Raw genomic sequence first — 19,574 nt, 5'->3', positions numbered from 1 at the left:
TGAGGTGCTGTGATCTCTTCAGTGAGCTGTTTCACAGCCCCATCCTCTGCTCTGAGTCACATCTGTACCATCCAACCACCAGACAATTATAGTGGTTATTCCCTGCAGAGTGATGGGTCTGTGAAGTAGCTCAATGCAAATGGCACTTCACAGTAAACCTTCCCCTCCTGGGCACTCGAGGGAGCAGAAACTGGCAGAATGAAATTCATATAGACACTACTAAAAAAATAAAACTAATGAACTAATAAAATCTCCACAAAATGTCTATTTGGACTGCTCTCCTAGGTATGCAAACGGTTTGGGATATTCAAAACTGCTGACACATGCTCTTTAATTATATTTTTAATTTATTCATATTCGTTCTGTTCAGGATAATATAAAAAAAAAAGACTTCTTATTTATAGATTCACCAGGTCTCCATCTTAATGTTTGCAAGCAAAGGCACAGTAGTGTTTTACAAGCACATTCAGCCGGACAGAATCAGCCTCTTCTCCAAGTATCTCTCGGAATCTGTAACAATAAGATTTATTCAGCAACATCATAGAAATGGCATCAGTATCTTATACATGCTTATTAAACTTTCTACTGTGATGTAGGTCTTCTAAAAGAAAAGGTATCTTTTTTTTTTATAGGTTGTTTTTCATATACAAATTGCCTAATAGTAAATCTGTTTTAATTGTTTATAGCAACCAATCTGAGCTCAGCTTTTATTTTTTCAGAGCCTTGTAAGAACTGAAAGCTGAGCTCTGATTGGTTGCTATGGGCAACTAAGGCTGATTTATTATTAAATTTGATAAAAGTGGCCTATTGTGTCAGAAAGATGGTGTTCGCCCAGCAAATAGTAATTGTGGAAGGCTATGTGCGAAGCAAATCGATTAAGGAAACGCAAGAGTCCTTTGCCGATAAAAACCCAGCAACAAAACCACCAGCTAAACTTGGTATTATTCAGAGTCTGGTTCAGAAATGGCGCCAAACCGATGCCTACATAGATCAGGATGGCTGATATTGTGCATAAAATTCAGCAGCAGATTGCATGTAGCCCCAAAATTCAACTCAAAGACAGTCTCAGTAAGTTGGTGTATCACGAACGGCATCTCAGCAAGTGGAGAAATCTCTGAACCTGAAACCGTACTGAATAACGTGTGTGCAGGAACCGAAAGAGTCTGACAAAGCTAAACACGTAAATTACTGTACTTGGTTGCTGACAGACATTTGGACCCACTGCTGTACTTCATGACCGACGAAGCTTGGTTCCATTTATCAGGTCACATGAGTTCCCAGAATTCGAGGTTCTAGTCTGCTGAAAATCCCCATTTGACTCACGAAACACCACTTCACCACCAGAAAATTGGCATTTGGTGCTTAGTGTCAGGAACACGAATGGTGGGCCCAATTTTCTTCAAATCAACAGTGAATGCCACAAATAAACCTGGACATCTTTGAACAGTTTTACAACAAACTAACACCAAAAGCAAAAATTTCCTGCTTTTTCTAACAAGATGGGGCAACATGTGTGTTACCACTACTACACCCTGCTCCTATCTCTAATGGGCTAATATATTGTCATCTTATGTATATCTGTCCAGGTATTATACACTGTGCATTCCTAATCTGTTTGCAACTGTTATGTTCATGTAATATGCCTGGTTCACCACCAGGTGGCAGCAAACATGACAGAGCTATCTTAGATAGAATGGAACTTACCATTCCATTCTAACCGCCCTCTGGAGAGATGTGGGCTAGTCCTACTTCCTGCAGGGAGGGTGGGGACCAGTTAGAGTTAGTCTAGTTCACCCCCAGCTAGGGGAAGGGTGTGCAGCCAGAGCACCCTAATCTCTGCTGGCCATGGAGGCTGAAGCTTAGAAGCCTCAAGAGCCAGGAGATTAGTTCCTCGGCTGAGACTAAGTTCGACTACAGAGAAGAAGTGCAGCATACAGAAGAAGCTGAGTTATACAGCCAGCCGGTCAGTACAGCAGAGTCAGAGAGAAAGATATAGCAGAGTTGAGTTTGCCTGCCAGTTTAATGCTAAAGCCTGCTGGAACCAAGACAAAGCCTGAAACTGTTTGGAGAAACGTTTATTCAAGTAAAGCTGCCATTGAACTTCATCTCAAGGTCTGGACTCAAGTTATTCTTTCAAATCCCTCAATTATTCTCCCTATATATTTCTTCGGAGCCAAAGCCTGGAGTCCAGTGGTGTCCAGGTAGGAGCACCGTGACACACTTAAAGAGACATTTTAGGCCGCAACATACCACTCAGCATTTCCTACACCTGGGACGCTTGATAAAGAGGGCCCTGGGGGGAGGCCGCCTGTTGCACATGCCGCACCTCACAGAACTCACTGGCACCGGTTCATGAACTGTGACTAATGGGTTATGGCCACCACGTTCCACAGATTTGTCTAGATGTGATTTTTATATGTTGGGAAATTTAAAACAGAAAGTGCTAACAATCCACATCCCCTGGATGAACTCAAGGAGAACATTACAAACACTATCCGCAGCATCACAAGCAGTATCAGCCAACAGAATCCGACCTGCCCATAGATGCATAGACGTGAACAGGAACCACTTTCAGCATCTTTTGTGACTTGTGGGCAATAAAAAAAAAAATCCACTTGCTCTTTCATCTTGTTATACCATCACTGGAGGCGGGCTACTTTTTTGTAGGACACCCTGTAGTATCGTGCAACGTGATGATTTTCCTAGATATTTACAATTGCAAACACAGGGTTTTTAAGGGAGGATTTTAATGCATTATGTCCACTACAAATGGACAAATTCCCCTCTTCCCATTCTATCCCCCTTACATTCTTCCAGTCTTCTACTGTATGATATCTCACAAGTTTACATATGGCCGTTTAGGAATTAGTGATTTCTATAATTAATTAGGTAGCCTCAGTGGTGGTGTGTTCGTAGGAAGCATATGGCTGCCTCAGTGCTGGAACAAAACAGTGGGGAATAGGTGTGTGGAATTTATTTACCCTCTGTTAATCACGTTCTGGGTTCTAATTAACATTGGGTTTAAGGATCAGAAAACCTTTTAGGGGGGTTAATATTAATATCTATCATCATATAGTCTAAGATGGCTATGGGTTTATATCTAGTATCCCTAGTGGTGTAGGGTGGTTTATTGCAGTATATAATAACGTAATGCTATAGCTGTGAAATAGTTTAACAGTATAATGGAAATGACCTAAAGGAAAAAAATTTAAACAGCACTCCCCCCCATACCAAATTTTTAACTTTCAACCTCTCCAGAGCAGAGCGGGTGCCAGACCCACCGAACTTCGGCTGTTTTAACCCCTTCACGCAACATCACGTACATGTACGTGGGGGAATGTGGTGCCTCACAGCATCCCCACGTGCATGTACGAGATCGGCTTTCTCTGTCAGCGCAGGGAGCGAAGCACTGAAGGTTCAGTGAAGCCGGCGTGCTGGGGTGTCTAGGCAACCAGAGACGCCGGCGGGAACTGCATCGGAGTTCTGACCCGACCGCGATCGCTGTGATTGGTCCAATACTGCAGAGGGACCAATCGCAGCGCATCGGCGCAGGTAAGGGGGGGTTAGGGTTAGGGAGGGACTATGTGCTTCTCCTTCTCTAATCGTCCCAATTCCTGTCAGGAAAGCGATCAGAGAAGGAGAGAGTGTGAAAAGCTGCTATACATTAATAACTAACAGATCGAAATAACCCCTTTTGTGCTGAAAAGCTGCTTCTGTGCCCCAGTCAGTGACACAGATCAGTTGCCTGTCGTCTGTCATCTGTAGTCAGTTCTGTGCCTCATCCCCTGCTTCGTATATAATTAACGCCTAATTAACCCCTTCAGTACTGATTTGCCACTCTTCTGTGCCTGATTTGCCCCAGTCAGTGAGATTAGTCCTGTCCAGTCCTGTCATCATCACCTCATCCAGACACCTGTCACTACTGTTTCTCCGTTAAGACAACTGTCTGCCCGTCAAGACACCTGTCACTTCAGTCTGTCCGTCCATCAAGACACCTGTCCGTCCATTTAGACACCTGTCACTCCAGCCTGTCCGTCCATCAAGACACCTGTCAGTCCAGCCTGTTCATCCATCAAGACACCTGTCACTCCAGTCTGTCCATCCATCAAGACACCTGTCACTCCAGTTTGTCCGTTCAATAAAGACACCTGTCACTCCAGCCTGTCTGTCCATCAAGACACCTGTCAGTCCAGCCTATTCGTCTGTCAAGACACCTGTCACTCCAGCCTGTCTGTCCATCAAGACACCTGTGACTCCAGTCTGTCCGTCAATCAAGACACCTATGACTCCAGTTTGTCCATTCAATAAAGACACCTGTCACTCCAGTCTGTCCATCCATCAAGACACCTGTCACTAAAGTTTGTCCGTCCATCAAGACACCTGTCAGTCCAGTCTGTCCGTCCATCAAGACACCTGTGACTCCAGTTTGTCCCTTCAATAAAGACACCTGTCACACTAGCCTGTCCGTCCATCAAGACACCTGTGACTCAAGTCTGTCCGTCAATCAAGACACCTGTCACACTAGCCTGTCCGTCCATCAAGACACTTGTGACTCCAGTCTGTCCGTCAATCAAGACACCTGTCACTAAAGTTTGTCTGTTCAATAAAGACACCTGTCATTCCAGCCTGTCCGTCCATCAAGACACCTGTCAGTCCAGTATGTCCATTCAATAAAGACACCTATTACTCCAGCCTGTCCGCCCATCAAGACACCTGTCAGTCCAGTCTGTCCGTCCATCAAGACACCTGTGACTCCAGTTTGTCCCTTCAATAAAGACACCTGTCACACTAGCCTGTCCGTCAAGTCACCTGTCACACACTCCCAAGTTACATAAAAAATAAAATAAAAATAGGTGTGCCATCCTCCTGTGTGTATATACTCGTGTCCTGTGCTTGATTGGCACCATTCTGTAAAATATAAGTCTCTTATGCCCCATGTCGATTTGTGCCACCTAATACTGTAAAATAATACATTAATTAACCCCTTTCCTCCCCAGTAAGGATATTGGCACTACTCTGTGCCCCATACTAGACACCTGGCTCATCACCAGCCATCTGTGCTACCTGTGACACCTGTCAATAATTTCCAAGTGACTCTGGGAATTTTTATCCTATCCTAAAGGATATACAGTATTTTAGTCTGCTGTTAAAATTTTTATGTTTAAATATATATATATATATATATATATATATAAAAAGACAAAAAAAAATCTACGTTAGTTTACAGTTTAAAATGACTAAACGGCTTTTCACTGCAGAAGAGGCATATGCCGTACTTTTTGAGGACACTGACTCCAACAGTGGAGATGAAGTGACATTTTTTGTTTCATCTTCCTCAGATGATTCATCTAATGATGAACCCCCTTGTAGGCGTCCTAGGGGTAGTGCGCAGTCGCAGCCCCATACAAGTGACTCTTCATGGATCCCCGCAGATAACTATGTGCCCCAGGTGCCTGAATTTACAGCCACTCCATGCATCAATGTAGATACAACAGGTTTCCGTGAAATTAATTTTTTCCAATTATTCTTCACTGATGACCTAATGAACTTGATGGTGGAACAAACAAATATATATGCAGAGCAATTTATTGCCTCCCATCCAGACAGTTATCTCTCAAGGCCCCGCAAATGGACCCCCACTAACACGACTGAAATGCAAAGGTTTTGGGGACTTCTCCTAAGCATGGGCCTTATAAAAAAAAAAATAATACGTTCGTATTGGAACAAAGATATTTTATATCACATCCCTCTTCACTGTCTTGCCATGCCCCGGGCCCGTTTCGAAGCTCTTCTAAGATTCCTACACTTCAGCAATAATAATGAATGCCCACCCCCAAGTGACCCCAGTTATGACAGACTCTACAATTCCAAATTTGGTCAAGTATATACCCCCAAAAAATGTCTCTCAGTGGATGAATCATTGGTCCACTTCAAAGGCCGATTACATTTCCGCCAGTACCTGCCCAATAAAAGGGTTAGGTATGGTGTGAAGTTGTATAAGGCCTGTGAAAGTGTATCCGGGTATACACTGCGCTTTCGTATTTACGAGGGAAAAGATTCCAAAATTGAGCCAACCGATTGTCCCCCGGTTCTGGGTATAAGTGGAAAGATAGTATGGGATTTAGTCCACCCCCTGCTGGACCACGGATACATCTGTATTTGGACAACTTTTACAATAGTGTCCCTCTCCTGAAGTGCCTTGCTGCCAGAGGCATAGGCACATGTGGCACAATTAGAAGAAATCAAAAAGGGCTCTCTAAATCTTTTATAGATCAGACAGTGCGTCGTGGGGAAAGCAGGGCTGTTTGCTCAGAAAATTTGATGCTGCTAAAATACAAGGACAAACGGGATGTTGTTGTGTTGACTACCATCCATGCAGATCAGTCCACCCCAGTCCCAGTCCGAGGAACCACAGAGCAGAACATCAAGCCTGTGTGTATCCAGGATTACAACAAGTTCATGGGTGGAGTGGATCTTTCAGACCAGGTACTACAGCCCTACAGTGCCTTAAGAAAATCGAAGGTGTGGTACAAAAAATAAGCTGTGTACCTAACCCAAGTGTCACTATATAATGCCTTTGTCATCCACAGAACAGCTGGTCATGGGGGGACCTTCTTGGAATTTCAGCAAAAAATAATAAAAAAATAGATTTTTGGCGTTCAGGAAAGAGAGGGCAGTTTTTCATCCAGCAGTGCTTCTGGGGTATCAAGAATAATACGTGGGCAGCATTTCCCTGGAGTACTTCCCCCCACAGAAAAAAAAAGGCGACCCCAAAAAAGGTGTCGAGTTTGCTCGGTTAAAGGGATTAGGAAAGACACCACTCACTACTGTCAGACCTGCCCCTCTAAACCGGGCCTCTGGTCCATTTCACTAACTTCTTAATTAATCCATGGCAAGACATTTTCAGTTGAGCATTTTTCCATTTGGCAATCCAATAATAGCTCCCCCCAAAAAATAATAAAAAATAAAATAAAAACCTTAAAAATTCCCATTATACCCCTAGATGAATACATTAAAAGGTGTCATTTTATTAAATGAGGCAATTCTTCAATTTCCTTTTATGTTCTGGCACCCCTAGAGCCTCATTTTTGCGGTTTTCACTGTTGGGGTGCCTTCAAATGCGACATGGTGCCTGAAAATTATTCCAGCAAAATCTGCCTTCCAAAAGCCACACGGTGTTCCTCCCATTCTGAGCCCCGCTGTGTGCTCATACAGCACTTTACAACCACATATGGGGTGTTGACGTACTCATAAGAAAATGGGTAACAGATTATGGGGTTAATTTTCTCCTGATACCCCTTGTTAAAATGAAGAATTTGGACCTAAAGCGAGATATTCTTGTAAAATATGAAATTTTTCATTTTCACTGCCAAGTCTTTCTAAATTCTATGAAATGGCTATTGGGCCAAAGTGCTCAGTGTACCCCTTGAAAAATTCCTTGGGGGATGTATTTTACATAATGGGGTCACTTTATTTTATTTTTTTTCACTTTCGGGGTGCCTCAGGGTGTCTTCAAATGCGACATGGTGCCTGAAAATTATTCCAGCGAAATCTGCCTTCCAAAAGCCACACGGTGTTCCTCTCATTCTGAGCCCCGCTGTGTTCTCATACAGCACTTTACAACCACATATGGGGTGTTGACGTATTCAGGAGAAAATGGGTAATAGATTATGGGGTGCATTTTCTCCTGATACCCCTTGTTAAAATGAAAAATTTGGGCCTAAAGCAAAATATTCTTGTAAAATATGAAATTTTTCATTTTCACTGCCAAGTCTTTCTAAATTCTATGAAACTGCTATTGGGCCAAAGTGTTCAGTGCACCCCTTGAAAAATTCCTTGGGGGGTGTATTTTCCATAATGGGGTCACTTTTGTTTTTTTTTCACTGTTGGGGTGCCTCAGGGTGTCTTCAAATGCGACATAGTGCTTGAAAATTATTCCAGCGAAATCTGCATTCCAAAAGCCACACAGTGTTCCTCTCATTCTGAGCCCCGCTGTACCCCCATATAGCACTTTATGACCACATATGGGGTGTTTCTGTAAACTTAAGAATCAGGGTAACAAATATTAAGGTTTATTTTGCTGTTAACCCATGCTGGGTTGCAGGAGAAATGGATCTAAATGGAAACATCTGCAAAAAAAGTGAAATTTGAAAAATTCACCTCCATTTTCCATTAATTCTGGTGGAACAATTAAAGGGTTAAAAACGTTTGTAAAATTAGTTTTGAATACCTTGAGGGGTGTAGTTACTCAATGGGGTCATTTTTGGTTGTTTTCTATTAAGTAAGCCTCACAAAGTGACTTCAGACATGAACTGGTCCTTAAAAAGGGGTTTTGGAAATGTTCTGAAAATATTTAAAATTTACTTCTAAAGTTCTAAGCCTTCTAACATCCCCAAAAAATTAAATAACATTTACAAAATGATGCAAACATGAAGTACACATATGGTAAATGTAAAGTAATAACTATTTTGTAAGTTACCACTGTCTGTCAGAGAACTAGAGAAATTCTAATTTAGAAAATTGGGAATTTTTCCAAATTTTCTGTACATTTTGGAATTTTTTATAAATAAAGGTGAAACATATTGACTCAAATTTACCATTAACATGAAGTACAATATGTCACGAGAAAACAATCTCAGAATCGCTTATATAAGTAAAAGCGTTCCAGAGTTATTACCACATAAAGTGAAACATGTCAGATTTGCAAAATGTGGCTTGGTCCTTATGGTGAAAACTAGCTTGGTCTTGAAGGGGTTAAACAGCAGACACCCAGGGCTAATGTCCATGATTGGCAATAATGCCAATGACAGACATTTAACCCCTCAGATGCCATGGTCAATTGTGCCCACGACATCTGAGGCAGATTGTCCTGGGAGCACTGAACTCCTGGGACCAAGACAGCTCCACCACAAGGCAAACAGGGGAGCTGTTTGTTCCTTGTGGTAGCCTCAGTCCCAGTCAGGCTCAATAGAATCAGGGGTGCACCTAGCCTTTCTGGTACCTGAGGCGAAAATTGAAACAGCGCCCCCCCCCCATACCAAATTCTCAACCTAACCGCTTCCCTCCTAACATTACGTATATCACTACAAAACATACAGGGAAATACAGCACTACATACCTCTTACATCTAGTGGCGTCTCCTCTGATGTAGATGTTTTCTTTTCTCATTTTCTCCTTTCAGACCAGACCACCATGATGATTTTTCACCCATGATTTTTAAATCATCCTACCACCCCCAACAGTGTGCCGCTGTGCTCCCCAATATTATACTGCAGAAACAGATAAACCCCCTGAAACTACTGGTGCCAGGCAGATAGTGCCCTTCAATAATTATTGACACACATTGTCTTAAAATAACTGAGCCCAGAAAATTGTGTCCCTGACACCAATAGTGTAAACATAATGTCCCTCAAAAATAACTGTGCTAAGCTGATACTGTGCCAGGATGCCCCACACAGTAATTGTACTCTACAAAGTCCCAACTAATAATTATCCGCCAGAGTGCACTTGGTAGTAATAGTGCCCCCAACAGTACTAATTTCCCCACTGTGCCCCAGAAATAATATTGCTCCAATAGCACCCATACTAGTAATCATGTTCCCCATAGTCCCCCAGTAGTAATAAAGCCCACCATAATGCCCCCTCCCCCCCCCCCCCCCCCCCCGGTAGTAATAATTCTCTTTATAATGTGCAGACAGTACTGGTTTATGATGTAGCCAATCGCACTTGGGAGCCGGGTGAAGGGGCTTCATTATCATTAGGAGAAGAGGGTGGCAGCTTGCATGTGTGGCAGTTTTTTATGGGTAGAAGGTGAAGTGTGGCCAGGATGCCAATGTTGGCACCACATCCCCTGTGTAAACAGATGCAGCGTCACCATAGAGTGGCTTGGGAGAACTGTGGCTCCGATGTCCAGCCTGCCGCAGCAACCGCTACATCACCCAGTGGCCCGCAACCCTTTTCCTGCAGTCAAGGCTCCACCACCTCAGCCAAAGGGAGCTGTCTTTCCTTCCCATCATCTACTGGTCCTAATGCTCCTGCTCCTCCTACTCCCCCTACTCCCCAGCAGTCATTTAGTCAGCAATCGATCACCAAAGCGATTGCAAAAAGACAGCAGTAGGCGTGCACTCATCCAGCGGCTGTTAGCCCAGCGGCCTGTGTCGGCGCCGCTGCCCCTACCAGCAGGCATGGGCGCCGGGCTCCCTCTTTTCCCTCCTGCCGCCCAGCTGACAAACACGGGCAGCAACTAACTTAACTCTGCTACATGTGATCCATGCCAATGTTTCCTTGCTGCTGGAAACTTGCACTGCTGCTGAAGCATGCATGGGTGTGTCTCTCTTTCCTATGTGGAAACACATACACGCCCTCTGTCTCAGCAGCCAATGGCTGGATTACAGCATGTATTTAAAGGCACTTCCTACTATAGGAAGTTGCCTGAGCAACCTCAGTGTCTAGCTTGTCTAGTCCTTGTGCAAAGGTGTTTATCTTGTCTGCCTTCCTGTGTAACGAATACTGCTATTGTACTCCTGGACTTTGCTTTCTGCCGCCTGCCTCTGACCTCGGACTTCGTTTATGGACTGTGCCTGTTTGCTGCCTGCCCCTGACCTCGGATCTTGTTTGCTGACTTCGCTTGATTGCTGCCTGTCCTGACCCGTACCTCCAGCCCTCGTACGTCCCCTTGGTGCTTGCACCGAGCACTCTGACCCCCTGGTCAGCTGCCACTGGTTGGTGACTACTCTGGAGTGGCACCTGGCAGCTACCCTACGGCCCAAGCCTATCCCCACCATCAGGGGCTCTAGTGAGTACCAGGTAGCTGCTTAGTTACGCCCCTCTGGAGTATACCCAGTCAGTGGCGCAGTGGGTCCACATTTGCTTGCATAACAGTTTGCTCAGACCATGGACCCTGCTGATCCGAACCTGCCCAGTAACATTGAGTTACTCCATGAGTTGGCCCAGCAGCGTGAGCGTCAGGATCAAATATTGTCCTACCTACGCAATGTGAATATGCGTCTAAATGAGCTGACATCTGCTAAACCAGAGTCATCAAGCTTCTCTGCCCAGGTTAATTCGGCTCCTGCTCCGTCCTCTTCCTACGTACCCGGATCTGGACCTCGTCTCTCTGCTCCTCCACGTTTCAACGGTGACCCTAAGCAGTGCCGGGGGTTCATAAATCAATGCACCCTTCATTTTGAACTTTTGCCTCGGACCGAGCCAAAGTGGCTTTTCTTATGTCACACCTCACAGGGGAGGCACTGGCCTGGATCAATCCCCTTTGGGAGAGGAATGACCCAATCATAATGGATCTTCGGGTCTTCCTAGAGACCTTCCACAAGGTGTTCGATGAGCCCGGACGCACCACTTCTGTCACATCCTCCCTACTGCGGTTGCGTCAAGGGAACCAATCCGTGGGCCAGTATGCAGTCCAGTTCCGTATGCTAGCCTCTGAGCTCAGCTGGAATAATGAGGCACTGGTGGCCATTTTTTGGGAAGGCCTCTGTGGGAGAATTAAAGATGAGCTGGCCGGACGGGATGTTCCTTCCACTCTGGATGACCTCATCTCCCTGGCTGCTCGAATTGACTTACGGTTCCAGGAATGTGTCAGAGAAGTGGCACGTGAGGGGAAGCCTTGTCATCTGGCATCTCCTCTTCAGCAAGCTCCTAACCTTCTGCCTTCCATGTTGTCTGCAGTTCCTGAGCCCATGCAGGTTGACCGAGTTAGGCTGTCTGAACAGGAACGTGATCACCGCCGTGGCAAAGGACTTTGTTTCTATTGTGGTGGTTCTGATCATGTGCTCCGCGCTTGTCCCCTGAAGCCGGAAAACTCCCGAGCCTAGGGTCTGTTGGAGAGGCGGCTCTAGGTGAAGATAATTCCTCTCCACCCCTGACTGCCGGCAAACTTGTCGTTTGGAGATAATCGGTTCACGAAGACGGCTCTTCTGGATTCTGGATCAGCGGGAAACTTACTGCAGCAAGCCATAGTGGATCAATATCGTATTCCAGTCCGACGCCTGCAGAGACCATTGATGGTGTCATCCGTCGATGGAAGGGCTCTATCTGAGTCCGTACAATTTTGTACTGAACCTGTAAGACTACAAGTGGGAGCTCTTCATACAGAAGAGATTTCGTTCCTGGTTCTTCAAAGTCTTTCTCACCCTCTCCTTTTGGGGCTTCCATGGCTCCGTACCCATGAACCTGTTCTTGATTGGAAGTCTGGAGAGGTGCTTCGTTGGGGACAGTACTGCCTTGGAAAGTGTCTTTCTCCTGTTCGGCCTGCTCGGTTACCCCGGGTACCACCAAATCTTGAAAATCTGCCTGCAGCATACCATGCCTATGCCGACGTCTTTGATAAGAAGGAGGCTGAGACATTACCTCCACACAGGCCTTATGATTGTCCAATTGATCTCATTCCTGGTTCTTCACCTCCCCGTGGTCGCATTTATCCTCTGTCACCAGCCGAGACACAAGCCATGTCTGAGTACATCAAAGAAAATCTTGACAGAGGATTTATCCGGAAATCATCTTCTCCGGCTGGCGCTGGCTTCTTCTTTGTAAAGAAAAAAGATGGTTCTCTCCACCCATGCATCGATTATATGGGCCTAAATAAAATCACTATCAAGAACAAATACCCCCTTCCCCTTATTCCAGAGTTGTTTGACTGCCTCAGAGGAGCTAAGATCTTCTCCAAATTAGATCTGCGTGGGGCCTACAACTTGATCCGAATTCGTCAAGGGGACGAGTGGAAGACCGCCTTCAACACCCGTGATGGTCACTATGAATATCTGGTGATGCCCTTTGGACTAAGCAATGCTCCTGCAGTGTTCCAAGAATTCGTTAATGATATTTTCAGAGACTTGTTATACTCTTGTGTTGTGGTTTATCTTGATGATATCCTTGTCTTTTCTCCAGATTTGTCTACTCACCAGAGTCAGGTTCGCCTGGTCCTTCAAAGGCTAAGAAAAAATCGTCTGTATGCCAAGTTTGAAAAATGTCTCTTCCAACAAACCTCGCTTCCATTTTTGGGGTACATAATATCTGATACTGGCCTACAGATGGATCCTGAAAAGCTGTCTGCGATTTTGAAGTGGCCCCGTCCTTCTGGTTTAAAGGCTATTCAACGCTTCCTGGGGTTCGCCAACTACTACCGCCAGTTCGTGCCACACTTCTCTTCTTTGACAGCCCCCATCTCAGCCTTGAAGCGTAAAGGGGCGAATCCCAAAAATTGGACTTCTGAGGCTGAATCAGCCTTCCAAGCCTTGAAACAGGCCTTCTCTGCGGCTCAAGTACTCCATCGTCCTGATGCCAGTAAGCAATTTTTCTTTGAGGTGGATGCATCGTCTATTGGAGCTGGGGCGGTGCTTTCACAAAAATCTCCCTCAGGTAAGATGACATCATGTGGTTTCTTCTCCAGGGCCTTTTCCGCTCCTGAGTGCAACTACTCGATCAGGGACAGAGAGTTGTTGGCCATCAAAATGGCATTGGAGGAATGGTGATACCTTCTGGAGGGAGCCAGTCATCCGGTAGTGATCTATACTGACCAAAAGAATCTTACCTACCTACACTCTGCACAGAGACTTAATCCACGCCAAGCTCGATGGTCCCTCTTCTTTGCTCGTTTTGATTTTGTTCTTTACTTTCATGCTGCAGATAAGAACATCATAGCAGATGCTCTTTCAAGATCCTTTGATTCCACTGACCAGGAAGAGGAGCCCCAATTCATCATTTATCCCACTAAAATCTCGGCCTGTCCAGTCAAGCTATCCGAAATTCCTCCTGGAAAAACTTTGTGGCAGAATCTCTCAGAAAGCGAATCTTACTATGGGGTCATTCATCTAAAGTGGTGGGTCATGCTGGTCAGAGGAAGACCTTCAGGTTCATTGCACAGCGGTACTGGTGGCCAACCATGCGACAAGACATCCTAGAATTTGTAGCTGCTTGTCCATCCTGCGCGCAAAATAAAGCTTCCAAACAGCGTCCAGCCGGCCTTCTGCTTCCCCTTCCAGTTCCTGAGGTTCCCTGGCAACAAATAGCCATGGACTTTATCACAGATCTACCCATTTCCTTTGGTTGTTCTGTAATTTGGGTAGTGGTTGACCGCTTCTCCAAAATGGCACATTTCGTCCCTCTACCTGGTCTTCCTTCTGCTCCCCAACTGGCAAAGAAATTTATCAAACACATTTTTAGTCTCCATGGCTTTCCACTCCGTATTGTGTCCGATAGAGGCGTACAGTTCACGTCTAAATTCTGGAGAGCTCTCTGCAAGCTAATAAATGTATCTCTGGACTTCTCGTCAGCATATCATCCTCAGACCAACGGTCAGGTGGAGCGTGTTAACCAAATTCTGACAAACTTCTTGCGCCACTTCACTAACAGTCATCATGACAACTGGGTCGAACTATTGCCTTGGGCTGAGTTCTCATACAACAATCATGTCAGCGAGTCTTCCAAGAAATCTAAATTTTTTGTTGTTTATGGCCAACAACCAAATATCCCACTCCAGGTGTCTCCTTCTTCCGGTATCCCTGCTGCAGACGCTACCTCAAGAGAGTTCTCTAAAATCTGCGAGGAGACTAGGGGAGCTCTGAAAGAGGCTTCTGTGCGCATGAAAGAGTCCGCGGATAAAAAACTTAGAAATTCTCAAAAATTCTGTCCTGGTGATAAAGTCTGGCGCGCTTCCAAATACATCCGGCTCAAAATATCCTCCTACAAATTGGGTCCTCGCTTCATCGGTACATTTGAAATTCTTGAACAAATCAATGATGTTTCCTACAAGCTTAAGCTTCCTGCCTCCCTCCGGGTACCGAATTTCTTCCATGTCTCCCTGCTGAAGCCCGTCATCCTGAATAGTTTTTTCAAGAAACTTGTCTCTGCTCCTGTTGCGGTCAGTGATGAGAACGTCTATGAGGTAAAGGCCATTCTGGGGATGAAGAAGAGTAGAGGGAAAACCCTGTTTCTGGTGGATTGGAAGGGGTTTAACCCTGAGGAGAGATCTTGGAAACCCAGGGAGAACATCAATGCCCCCTTCTGCTGAAAAAGTTATTGTCCAGGACCAGGCCTGAGGAGAGGGGGCGTAAGATGGGGACTACTGTTAGCCCAGTGGCCTGTGTCGGCGCCGCTGCCCCTATCAGCAGGCACGGGTGCCGAGCTCCCTCTTTTCCCTCCTGCCGCCCAGCTGACAAACACGGGCAGCAACTAACTTAACTCTGCTACATGTGATCCATGCCAGTGTTTCCTTGCTGCTGGAAACTTGCACTGCTGCTGAAGCTTGCGTGGGTGTGTCTTTCTTTCCTATGTGGCAACACATACACTCCCTCTGTCTCAGCAGCCAATGGCCGGATTACAGCATGTATTTAAAGGCACTTCCTACTATAGGAAGTTGCCTGAGCAACCTCAGTGTCTAGCTTGTCTAGTCCCTGTGCAAAGGTGTTTATCTTGTCTGCCTTTCTGTGTATCGAATCCTGCTATTGTATTCCTGGATTTTGCTTTCTGCCGCCTGCCTCTGACCTCGGACTTCGTTTATGGACTTTGCCTGTTTGCTGCCTGCCCCTGACCTCGGATCTTGTTTGCTGACTTTGCTTGATTGCCGCCTGTCCTGACCCGTACCTCCAGGCCTTGCACGTCCCCTTGGTGCTTGCACCGAGCACTCTGACCCCCTGGTCAGCTGCCACTGACTTGGGGACTACTCTGGAGTGGCACCTGGCAGCTACCCTATGGCCCAAGCCTATCCCCACCATCAGGGGTTCTAGTGAATACCAAGTAGCTGCTTGTCAGTGGCGCAGTGGGTCCACACCCGCTTGCAAAACAGCGGCACAGAAGCTAAACGTTATCCTGGCCAAGTTGCTGGTACTGCAGTCTCTCCCTTTCCAAGTGGTGGACTCTGCACCTTTTAGAGAACTGATAGATTGTGCCAAGCTGAGGTGGAGAGTCCTAAGCCGTCATTTCTTTGGCAAAAAGGCAGTACCAGCCCTCCACATGTATGTTGAACAGAAAGTAGGCCAGTCCTTGAGCCTGTCGGTGTCTGCAAATGTTCACGGCAGCACTTACGTGTGGTGGAGCTATAACTATGGTCAAGGACAATATATGTCCTTTACGACCCACTGAATAAATATGGTTCCTGCCCAGCCACACCAGCAACTTGGCTAGGTGACGCCACTGCCCCCTCCACATTCTCAAGCTGTGGGTCCTGCGCCAATGTCTGCCTCTGCCTCTTCATCCTCCACTGTGTCCTCAGCCTCCACTGCAGAGACAATTCACAATACTCTTTCATTATACCACATATGCAGGGCACAGCGGTGTGACACTGTTCTGCATCTAGTTTGCCTAGGCGAATGGAGTCACACAGGGGAGGAACTGCTCCACGTCCTTCATTAAGAAATCGAATCCTGGCTTTCTCCTCTCCAACTCAAAATCAGAACCATGGTCACCGACAATGGGAAGAACATGATGTCGGCGCTGTGTCAAGGAGGGCTGAGCCATGCGACCTGCATGGCGCACGTGTTTAACCTGATTGTAAAGAGGTTCCTGAAGTCTTCCACCCATCTGCAAGACATCCTGAAAATGGCCAGGAAACTGCATGCACTTCAGCCACTCAAACTGCAAAGCACACCCTTCTTGAGCTGCAATAGCAGAATGGTGTTCCCCAACATTAGCTGATATGCAACATTTCCACCCGTTGAAACTCCACCCTCCATATGTTGGACCGATTATATGAACAGAGAAAGGCCGTAAACAATTTCTTGATGATACAGGCGGACAGAGATACTCCCCTGTGTAACTTCTATGTTAGCCAGTGGCAGCTGATGCATGACACCTGTCGTTTGCTCGGGCCCTTTGAGGAGGCCACTTTATTTGTCAGTCGCCAGGACTACGGGATGAACAACATCATTCCACTGGTTCATTGTCACAGGGTTCCGAAGGTGCACTCGGTCCCCCATTGCCCGCAGAACTGTTGCTTAGCTTTTGGAATGAGGTTCTGTGTTTGACCTCATTCCCAGGGCGGCTTTACTAGCTGGGTGGCTCCTTGCTCCTAAGTCTGCCTTGAGCGCCGAGCTGATCACTCGGTGCTCGACTGGTTGGTCTGTCGGTCATTTGACGCTGGCCACGTCACATGACCCTCACTCCCCACTATAAATACAGGCAGCCTGCTGGCTACAGGTTGCCTGTTAATTTCTAGGTTCCTGGTATTTGTTGGACTGCTGAATACTTACCTGATCCTGTTCCTTGACCATCCTTTTGCCTGATCCTCCTGTACTGCGCATCCGTCCTGGTATTGTGACCTCGGCTCCCACCTGACTACTCTCTTAGGACTCCTCTTGTACTTCTCTGCTCTCCTGGTATTTATGACCCCGGCTTCTCCTGACAATTCTCTGCTTGCTCCATTTGTACTTTGCAGCTTTCCTGGTATTGACTCGGTCCGTTCACGTCCTGTTGTTTGTCTGTCTGTCATCCCTGCACTTACTCCAAGTTAGGGATTGCCGTCCAGTTGTCCCCTGTCATTAGGACTCGCGAGGCAAGTAGGCAGGGCCAGGGGTAAGGGTGGAGCGCAGTGGTCACTTCCCTCCCCCCTGTGTGTGTGTGTACGCGACCGTTACAGATTAACAGGCCCAATAACCACTGTATTATGAATCCTCTGGTGACCCTGACTGACTATGTCTCTAATCTGACGCAGATGGTGCAGGAGTTAGGGGAAAAACTCAGCTCTTTTGAGTTAGGGCAAGGCTCTTCCACTCCTCAGGCCTCCAGTCCGCATTTTGAGCCCCAGATTAAGCTCCCAGAAACCTTTTCTGGAGACCGGAAGAAGTTTCTCTCTTTTAAGGAGAGTTGCAAACTTTACTTCTGTTTGCGCCCCGTGTCCTCTGGCCTCGAGAGTCAACGCGTGGGCATTATCATTTCCCGATTACAGGGTGATCCCCAGGACTGGGCGTTCTCTTTACCTGCTGGCGCCAGTTGTTTATATTCTGTGGAGGGGTTCTTTCAGGCCCTAGGTACCCTCTATGATGAACCAGACAGGGCTCTAGTAGCCGAGACTGCTCTAAAGGCACTGGTTCAGGGCAATTTACCAGCGGAGGATTATTGCACCCAATTCAGAAGGTGGTGTGTCCCCTCAGGATGGAACGAACCCAGGGCCGGACTGGGGATAAAAACCAGCCCTGGAAAAAGTTGCACACCAGCCCCACAGCATTGCGTCATTATTTACTTGTTTATAATAGGAGAAAGCATTCATTTTAAAACACGTGTGTAAACACGAATATGAACTTTGCCCCACGATAGCTCTTTTGTAGAACCCCCATAAAAACTTACAGTTACTTGACTTGGCCCTTGGGGATCTCGGACACCACTTCAACACTTGGCAGGGGGCTCGGCGGAGCTGATGTTGTGCTTTATCCTAATGAGAAAGATTTCATAATAAGGATTTGGAGACGGGACAGAGGGATAGCAGAGCAGGGAGAGGATGGTGCTGCTACTAGGGGGTCATACCATGGGGGAGTAATAAAGCCCACTATAATGCCCCCCCTAGTAGTAATAATTCTCCTTATAATATGCAAAACATACCCCTTTGTAATGCCCCCAGTTGAGCTAATGTTCCCATAATGTGCCAACATAAAATACCCCTTCTCAGTGCCCCCGTAGATGACCCCCATAGTGCTCCCCCCTTCCCCATAGTACCCACTATAATGTGTCCCAGTATAAAATGCCCCTATACAGAGCCCCCCATATAAAATATCTTCTTTTTAGCCTCAGTAGATGCCCCTATAGTGCCCCCCAATAATCTGCAGTAAGATGTGCCCCCATAGATGCCCCCAATCATGTGCCAGTAATAAGAGCCCCCCCACCATCATGTGCCAGTAGCCAGAGCCCCCCATATCATGTGCCAGTAGCCAGAGGCCCCCATATCATGTGCCAGTAGCCAGAGCCCCCCATATCATGTGCCAGTAGCCAGAGCCCCCCATATCATGTGCCAGTAGCCAGAGCCCCCCCCCATATCATGTGCCAGTAGCCAGAGCCCCCCCCCCCATATCATGTGCCAGTAGCCAGAGCCCCCCCCCATATCATGTGCCAGTAGCCAGAGTGCCCCCATATCATGTGCCAGTAGCCAGAGTGCCCCCATATCATGTGCCAGTAGCCCCCCATATCATGTGCCAGTAGCCCCCCTTATTGCCAATAGCCCCCTTATGGGCCAGTAGCCCCCCTTATGTGCCAATAGCCCCCCTTATGTGCCAATAGCCCCCCTTATGTGCCAGTAGTCCCCCTTATGTGCCAGTAGCCCCCTTATGGGCCAGTAGCCCCCCTTATCATGTGTCAGTAGCCCCCCTTATCATGTGCCAGTAGCCCCCCTTATCATGTGCCAGCCCAGTAGTCCCCCCTTATCATGTGCCAGCCCAGTAGCCCCCCTTATGTGCCAGCCCAGCCCAGTAGTCCCCCCTTATCATGTGCCAGCCCAGTAGCCCCCCTTATGTGCCAGCCCAGCCCAGTAGTCCCCCCTTATCATGTGCCAGCCCAGTAGTCCCCCCTTATGTGCCAGCCCAGCCCAGTATTGTACCTATATAAATAAAAATAAAAAAAACAAAAAATAAAACTTA

The 19,574-nt window shown here is 46.7% G+C and overlaps 1 protein-coding gene across 1 annotated transcript in view; it reads right to left on the bottom strand.

The window, feature by feature from the left end:
- Positions 1-372: 372 nt before the first annotated feature.
- LOC121008178 (probable S-adenosylmethionine-dependent methyltransferase CRG1) overlaps positions 373-19,574 on the bottom strand; it is a 163,267-nt gene continuing 144,065 nt past the window's right edge. The window contains exon 6 of the mRNA XM_040440572.1: positions 373-510. Coding sequence (XP_040296506.1) covers positions 423-510 — 88 coding nt within the window. The 3' untranslated portion in view covers positions 373-422. The remainder of the gene's footprint in view (positions 511-19,574) is intronic.

The sequence above is a fragment of the Bufo bufo genome, chromosome 7, assembly GCF_905171765.1.
Source record: "Bufo bufo chromosome 7, aBufBuf1.1, whole genome shotgun sequence".
NCBI classification, from domain to species: domain Eukaryota; kingdom Metazoa; phylum Chordata; class Amphibia; order Anura; family Bufonidae; genus Bufo; species Bufo bufo.
The sequence above is the reverse complement of the archived record's forward strand: the minus strand, read 5'-3'. Positions and strand labels throughout refer to the sequence as shown.